The sequence below is a fragment of the Siphateles boraxobius genome, unplaced genomic scaffold, assembly GCF_051911475.1.
Source record: "Siphateles boraxobius isolate OS27281-9 unplaced genomic scaffold, OSU_SipBor_1 3, whole genome shotgun sequence".
NCBI lineage: Eukaryota > Metazoa > Chordata > Actinopteri > Cypriniformes > Leuciscidae > Siphateles > Siphateles boraxobius.
This window is the reverse complement of record NW_027508919.1, coordinates 8,831,336-8,839,729: the sequence shown is the minus strand read 5'-3', so window position 1 is coordinate 8,839,729 and position 8,394 is coordinate 8,831,336. Positions and strand designations below refer to the sequence as shown.

The 8,394-nt window shown below is 36.8% G+C and overlaps 1 protein-coding gene across 2 annotated transcripts in view; it reads right to left on the bottom strand.

Annotated features, from left to right (window-relative positions):
- Positions 1–2,486: 2,486 nt before the first annotated feature.
- Positions 2,487–8,394, bottom strand: part of macrod1 (mono-ADP ribosylhydrolase 1) — a 69,350-nt gene continuing 63,442 nt past the window's right edge. Inside the window, exons 7-10 of one of the 2 annotated variants that reach the window (XM_077247757.1) lie at positions 7,969–7,999; positions 6,840–6,913; positions 4,173–4,254; positions 2,487–3,211 (exon numbers count right to left, since the gene is read on the bottom strand). In XM_077247757.1, coding sequence (XP_077103872.1) covers positions 3,186–3,211; positions 4,173–4,254; positions 6,840–6,913; positions 7,969–7,999 — 213 coding nt within the window. In that variant the 3' untranslated portion in view covers positions 2,487–3,185. Of the gene's footprint in view, positions 3,212–4,172; positions 4,255–6,839; positions 6,914–7,503; positions 7,608–7,968; positions 8,000–8,394 lie in introns of those variants that run through there. The other variant, XR_013210349.1, reaches the window with a different exon arrangement.

The window sequence follows — 8,394 nt, the reverse complement described above, 5'->3', positions numbered from 1 at the left end:
TCCTATTAGGTGAGTTCATACATGGATAGTTAGTTATCTTACTGACTAACGGATGCCTTGGGACTTGTGGGGCCTAGCGACACAATCACACTTTATTTTAAACTAAGGAGCCAGTCTTTCTATTTATGTCTGAACAAATACAATATAATAATAAGAGCCTGTCAGAAATGTAGTATATAATATGCACAAATGGTTAAGGGTGGTTCTAGACCATTTCATCTTCACTTTTTGCTTTTTTTGTGTTTTTTTAGCCTACATTACACCTTAAAGTCAGCATTAGATGGAAGCTGAGATAGTCTTTTCTTCCTTATTGTGATTTATAAGAGTGAAATGGCTTCTTGAACAAAAAAAAAGGTGTAGGGCAGGATACATGAATTAAAAAAATAACGATAAAGCATTTATTATAAACTGAAATATTACATTAAAAAATATGATGACTTTAAATTGCTGATGTAGGCCTACTTACCAGTAACTCATATAATGCCATTAAGTAAACATATGATTAAACAATAACTTAGCATCTTAACTTAGTGCCAATTGCAGTGTAAAATGAAATAAAAAAGAGAAAAAGCACGCATAGAAAATTATTTAAATCCTCTTATGTAAGCTCCTGAGAAAAAAAGGTGATTTTAATTTACTTCTTACCTTATTTTGCTGGAGCCTGTGTCCCAACACAGCATGCTTGTTATAGAGCTGTAAAGTTTGTAGTCCTAAATGCCAGAAGAAAATTAATCTTTTGAATCATTTTCAATCCTTATTTAGCGACTGTGTATATTATGTTGTAGAACAAAATGTGAAAGTCTCTTTAAATGCTAACCCACAGACCTTATTTTAGTGGGATTCTTAAAAAACCTTTAAGAAATTTGCGAGGAAACTCATGGTGATTTAGCCTTCCGGTTTGACCTACAAGTTGACGTCATGACGAACAGCTCTATTAAGTAGAACTTTATTATTAGCCTAAGCAGGGAGCCGTCAGGACCAAAGGTGCTGAACCAAGTATAAAACTTTCCCTACTTTCACAAACCCCCAAATAGAAGCCAAACAAGCACATTACTTTTTAAAGAACATGTTTTAAAAAAGTAAATGTCAGGCCAGTGGCTGACGACTAAGCGAGCGAGGATGAAGCGTGCTGCTTGTTCACACATGCATTTATGCAGGACCACTTGAAATAAACCGAACAAAAGTGCAACTTTTTCGTTGTCTGAAAATCATTAGCACTGACATTTCGATGATCACCCTTTGAGGAAAGTAAAAGTCCTGAGAGTTTTGAGTGACATGAGGGTGGGGAAAAAAAATTACGCAAATGCAATTTATAGATTAGGCCTAGGCTACTGACCAAATTTACATATGTGAAATTCTAAAGACAAACTAAGACAAACACTTTCAAACCTTCAATAATAATGCAACTTGAAAAGACAACACACAATGAAAACACACACACACAAAAAATATTTGGGAAGTCACAATCAAATTCCACTTGGCTCTAAAAACCCTATGACACTCCTGGTTGCACCCACAAGATTAAAACAGATTGAAGTGATAACTAACTGCGACAGAACACCAGGATGAAATGGCAGGGCCGCCAGTGATAGCGAGCTCCGTTTGACTGGCAGAATCTGGGGTTATGAGCCTGACGATACACACAGAACACAGCTGGAGGGAACGAGAGGGAGAGAGACACGATAGGATCATTGAAAATGAGCACACGAGGGCATGGGAGAGAGAGATAAGGGGAGAGAGCAGCAAAAAAGGAAAGAGGAGCTCTCATCTCGCAGTGGTTCTGCTGCTGGCGTATAAGATGCACTCCAGTGTAATCGTCACTGAAGGGTTACTATTTCAGCAGCGGCCCCACACTGGCTGCTTTCACTGTGTCAGTACAGCAAATTAAATAACACTTTACTAAGAGGGCTAGAGAGAGGGACATAGCTGGATTGCAAGAGGGAGGAAAGGAAGAGAGAAGTGCTGATGGGACGGTGATGAAGTCTGGATTTAGGATAATTACTCTGCTGAGCTCTTCCTCCCTCTCTCTCTCTCCCTTGCGCTCCCTTTTTTCTCCTCCGCTCTCATTATTTGGAGAAGCTTGCCTGATGACAGTATCTGAGCTGCCTGTCGCTTATTAAAAAATGAAAATTGCTTCAGATGAGTTTATTAAACTCATCTCCCCCCCCCCTCTCTCTCTCTCTTTCATCTGCCTCCCTCACTCTCTCCTTTCTTTCACAGATACAGCAGCATGTTGAGATGAAAGGATACTCATCTTTTTTTGAAAGGGCTATGAAAGATGCTTGAATCGTACGATACGAGTGTGGATAAAAATGTCGCATAACAATTAGAGTTCTCCTTTAACAAGGAATTTGACTAAATCAATCTACATTAATATTTCAAAATATTTCATTTGTTCTAAATCAATTTGCTGACATTATACTATTAACCTGAAGGCTTACGGTGTAATTAATGAAAGTTGCATTAAGAGCGGCCCCAGCCATTAGTTCAGAGAGAGGAGTTGACTTTAATGAGGGTCTTTTATCATAGAGGAAGACAGAAAGTACATTGAAGAAGTACAAATAGTGCACTTTCATTATAGGTTAAATGTTACAACCATTGACATACTCTTTTGGTTTCTTTGATTGCCTTAATTCAATTTTTATTTAACTCTATGAACAATATTCATGTAGGAGATCTTCTATAATTTAAACGTTCCTGCAGTACAAATCATATAATTACAGGAAATTGTTCCTGGAAGGATTAATAATAATAAATCCTCATATCGTTCCAAACACGCATACAATTTTTTTCATCTGCTGGACACAAATGAAGATATTTTCAATAACACTGGGGTTCAAACAGCATTGGACCCCACTGACTTATATTGAATGGACAAAAAAACAAGGAAGAAATGGATACATGAGGGAGAGCAAACGACAGAATTTAGTTTTTTGTGTGAACTACCACTTATAAGCATACATTGTTATCAATATTAACACAAATCCAATAGCAGTATGATTCCCAACTTAAAGCAGATACCAATCAAAGAAATCCAAGCAGCACTGGTTTGGTGATATGAATAAATCAGGTGGTGTCAGGCAGCTGTTGTTGTTGCTTGTAGGGGCTGCATCAGGTAAAAGCGAGACAGTGATGTGGCGGAGAAGCCGGTGTTGTGGCGTTTCCACAGCAACTATGACATCCTCTCATAATTTGCTCTTTGGCGGTGAACCTGGAGGTGAAAAACAGGGTCTAATAGAGCACACATACACACAGCATCAGACATATACAAGAACACTAATGCTTGGAGAGTTCAGCCACTTTGTGAGATCTCAATAACACCATATCGTAACTGTGATTATTAGAGCAAGGTTCGTCATGCAACATGTTACACACACAAAAAAAGGTGCAAATAAGTCGATATGTCTGGAGATGTTAAAACTGAGTAATATGAAATAATAAATTAGTGTGCTGATTTTTAATTCATTTATTTTAACAATGTAAACACTGAATCCTTTAAAAATGCTAATGTAGTCAGTGTTAGTTTGTTATCAGTGCAGGCTACACACGTAGAGCTATCAGATAAAAATAACTTTAAACTACACAGGAAAAAACAAACACAAATACATTGGCATCACTGTCAGGAATAACAATTACCTTTCCACTCACTGAGTGATTGACGGATTTAATGGTGAAAAATACTTTTGATTCTTTTGACTTTTGAAATGTATATGTAAACTGGGAAAACTTTGTTTAGAAAGAATTGACACAATCAAGGATCATTATAAAATGTAATAATTGTAAATGTCACCTAACTCTTAAGAATATCAAAACAAATGTTAAACAAAGTGAAAATGGCACAGCAAAGAATAATGTTTGAGTGAATTCACTTTAAAAGCCGTTAAGCATAGTGTGTGTTTGTGTGTGTGTTTGTTGTCCTGGTAAACCCTACATAGTGGGAACAAAATGTCCCCACAAAGATTGTAATACCAGTAATATGTGGAGAGATTTTTTGGTCCCCATGAGGAAAAGAGCTTATAAATCATAAAGAATAATTATTTTTTTTGAAAATGTAAAAATGCATAAAGTGGAACCCAACATTTTGTTTCATTTTGTGTGTGTGTGTGTGTGTGTGTGTGTGTGTGTGTGTGTGTGTGTGTGTGTGTGTGTGTGTGTGTGTGTGTGTGTCAGACCTCGTGGGAAGTATGCAGACAACATTGTTTCGTAGAGCTCTTTGTCAGATTTCAGAAACACACAGAAGATGACCCGGTCCAGCTGACAGCAGATAAAAAAAACAGAAAAAGAGACACGAAATAAAAAATAAATGAACATAGAGAATATCACTTCTGAGCTGATTTTGCTACTGCACAGTAGAAGCATACATTACTACACAGACACAACTCAGAAAAAATTGTAGCCATAAAAATATATCACAATCTTCACCCAACTGAAACTATACTCTTTTATCCTTACCACACACTCTAAAGCTATAGCAGGAATTCTTGAGAATAGAGTTAAAGAATGGAATAAAAGTGGCTGATTCCCAGACAAAATAAAAGAAACCTGCACATCTACCCCTGCAAGTGCATTTCTGTGAAAGAGTTTATTAAGTTTGTTGTTACAACCTGATATATGCGTCAATTTTCTTTTTCTGTGGTATGAACTTAACTTTGAATATTCCATATTACTGATAAATAATGCTCATTTATCCTATTCACAGATTTTGACTTGTTTGAAGAGAGGGTCTGCTATAAAAAAGCACTTGTGTGCAATCGGTTAGCATACTTTTAATGTCTGAGTCTTTCTAGCCAGAGAGGCGCAGTGCCAATGACCTTACTGTCCTTGACAGAACACCAGCACCAGTCCCAAATGCTTCATGGCAAGCAACAACATAAAAAGAATACATTGAGATCTGTGCCAGCATCCTAGAACCTCCATTTCCATGACAACAGTGGTGAGGGCAGGTGGGCTGTTCCTGCTTCTAATCATGTTCCTGTAACACATCATTGCATCCAGCTAGCACTCCTACTCTGCCACTGAAATCTCTCTCACTCTCATTTTTCTCTCTTTGGTGTCTAGCATTGTCTTTTTTCCATTCCATTTTGCCAAATGTCACTCTCTCTCTCTCGCTCTGGCTCACTCATGCTGGGTCGCTTTGTCTGTCGGATTAAGATTCAAAATGAAGCTTTATATTGCCAAAGCATTTGTAGCATTATGAACATGCACATATGTAGTGAACTACAGAAAAGAGGAGGTTAAGTTTTCCATTCGATGTTTACATGGTTTTCTGGGTTAAAAGCACATGGCAAACCATTTACCATACACTATCAACAAGAAAATATTACCATAATGTTTGTTTATATTAACATACTATTCATGTTAAACCAAATCATATTAAAATCTTATCAATTTTCTAAGTTTTTACAAATGTTTCAGATGCAAAAAAAAATCTATTTTGTGTAGATTTTATTTGTTACTGCTATAATTTTGGCTATTATTATTATTATTAACAGTAGCCATCTTTTGGAACCACGAGTCCTCAGTAAACATTGCAGGTGTCATGAAGGTTACAGACATGGTTCCATGGCAGACTAAACTAAGTGTTTACTAAAAAACGTCTGACTCACATTTTATCATTTCAAGTTAAAGTTGATTCAGACATGAGTGGTTTTGTCCAAGTGGGTGAGCTTTTTAGTCTGTAATTAATTAGTCCGCCCCTTTCCACCGGCCTGACGCATTCAGGTCAATTTTCAGACTGGCTGCGATCATAATAGTTGGGTGTTATCATACTGACAGAGTAATCAGCGACGTGGAGGCACCACCTTCTTATTTTTTCAGTTACCCCTAACATCCACTGTTAAAAACCATGGCTTTATGCATCAAAATTATTTTCTGTGTTATGAATTTAACTTTGAATATTCCATATAAGTGATAAATAATGTTCATTTATTCACAGATTTTGAATGGAATCCAAATATGTTTTACCTCCTCAAAGAAAATGATTTGATCCACATAATGCAATTTTAAAAATAATGAAAATATAAATATAATAATAAAATAAAAAATGTCTCTCTTTCATTCTCTACTATTCTCTCGGTGCGTATGGAAAGTGGAGGGGTTAGCAAGCACCAAAGCGCTGGTTAATTAGTGTGCTGTAATTAAAGTGTCTCTGTCATTTTGTATATCTGTAGCGTAAAAGAAGGCGAGAGCGACTAAACACACGGTGCTGAGTGAGATGAAAGCTCAGGACAGGAGAGACACATCAGTGAGAGATGAGAGAGGGGGAAAAAGACGTGACCAGGATAGAGAGAGAGAGAGAAAGAGAGAGAACGAGAGAGAGAGAAAGTGAGAGAGAGAGAGAGAGAGAGAGAGAGAGAGAGAGAGAGAGAGAGAGAGAGAGAGAGAGGGAGAAAGGGACCGCAGTTTGGGATGTGCAGAAGTTTTGTCGAAGGCATCCTGATGGCTCACTTCCTGTTAAATTTACTCTGGACTCACATTTACTCACAGGGGCCAGAGATTGTGTCAAATCATTTGTGATTTTTATTTATTTATTTTTTTAAGTATTTGTACTGTTCTGCAAAGCTTATACAAACTCCGTTAGGAACCAATTAAAACTGAGGTTATGTGTGTGTGTGTGTGTGTGTGTGTGTGTGTGTGTGTGTGTGTGTGTGTGTGTGCGTGTGTGTGTGTGTGTGTGTGTGTGTGTGTGTGTGTGTGTGTGTGTGTGCTGACTCAGAAAAGTAAGTCCCTATGCAGCCACCATCTGTTTGCCACGGCGTGCTCCTCATCGAACAATAACAACAATGGCAAGAAAAGAACACCAACAGGGAAATGACACAGACACACACACACATACACACCTTCTCGTGGTTTTGCTCCAGGTATTCTCTCACTGTTCTCAGGGCAACTTCGACTGCTTGTTCAGGCGGGTATCCTGCACACCACACACATCATCCAACACAATACACATCAGATTTACACTAGGGCTTTCAATCAATTCAAATGTTAAATCACAACATAAAAAAGGGGTTTAAATTGCAATATGCTGATTGACTGATTACAATAATCACAACTGTATCCAAATAAGATTATTCAAAGACATTACATTAATGTGGAAGAGGAAAGCCCTGAATAAACAGTACAAAAAGGGTGACATTTTTTTTTTGCTTTATATATTGGGCGTACACATACAGATGTCTTTGGCAATCGCAGCTTGCCATTTTTCAGCGTCTCATATGTATTAATTTTATTGTGTTATTTTCTATAATTAATCACACTCAATTGATGCATTAAACTGACAGCCCAAACCCAGTAAATCCAACAGAGCAACACAACCTTATATTACGGATACACACATTACTTTGAATGATGCACGGCACCATATTTTCTGCATAAAGACTTGAAACGATTTATTGATGGTGGTTGTTTTCAAACTGAAGCTGTTTGCTGGGTTCATTTTTGAGTTTAATCTCAACACGTGTAGCTAAGAAGGGGGATTATAATCACAGTGACATGCTCTCGCACATAATCTCTCCTAATCTGACCTTCTAATCCCAGCCTTAATCTGGAAATCCCTCATACTACTGCAACTGATATCCACTCCCAGAATTCCTCAAATAAGTTTTCAACTAAATAAACAAAAACCAATAAAAACACATGCACAGAGGTCACAACATAGCCGAGGTTCATAAACGAACCATTTATTTGGTTCGATAGAGCATTGTAAAAACAGGGAAGGAAGTTGATGTTATTCATAAATGTTATTCATTGATGTTAACTCATAAATGCAGTTAATGAACGATTATAGGTTTTAATAATAAATGAGTCTATTGAAGACTCTAAATCAACCAACCTGTAATCAATAACACACAGTCATTTATAGACTATGAACATAAAGGACATATACATATAAATAATTGATGTGAGACAAAACAATTAAGGATGAAAAGTAAACATTGATTAAGATAAACCGCTGTAATTTGAGCCTACCGTATACTCCAGTAGAGATGCAGGGGAAAGCCTAGACATCAACATCAAAGAGACATAAAAAGAAATAACGACGTGAATGTTACATAATTAAAAGTGTGAAAAATGTGTTTTCTTATCAACAAACTACAAAATGCTTCTCTAAATAAACGTGTTGTATAAAGAAATTAAGGTTTACAAAGCACTTACTGTTGGACCTATTAGTACAAAACCACAACAAAAACAGCTTTTACAAGGGAGGTTGAATGTAAACTGATTAATTACAACCCATTAAACATACAATCCTTTACTAATGACAAACGAGCCACTTGTGCCCCAGAATTAAGGACCTTAGAAACAAAAGCTTTAATTTAAAGTCACAGTGAACAGTTGCTGCTTTTAAAGGCAGATTCTGCTAAGGAATGTTTAAATCAATTTGAAATCAATAAA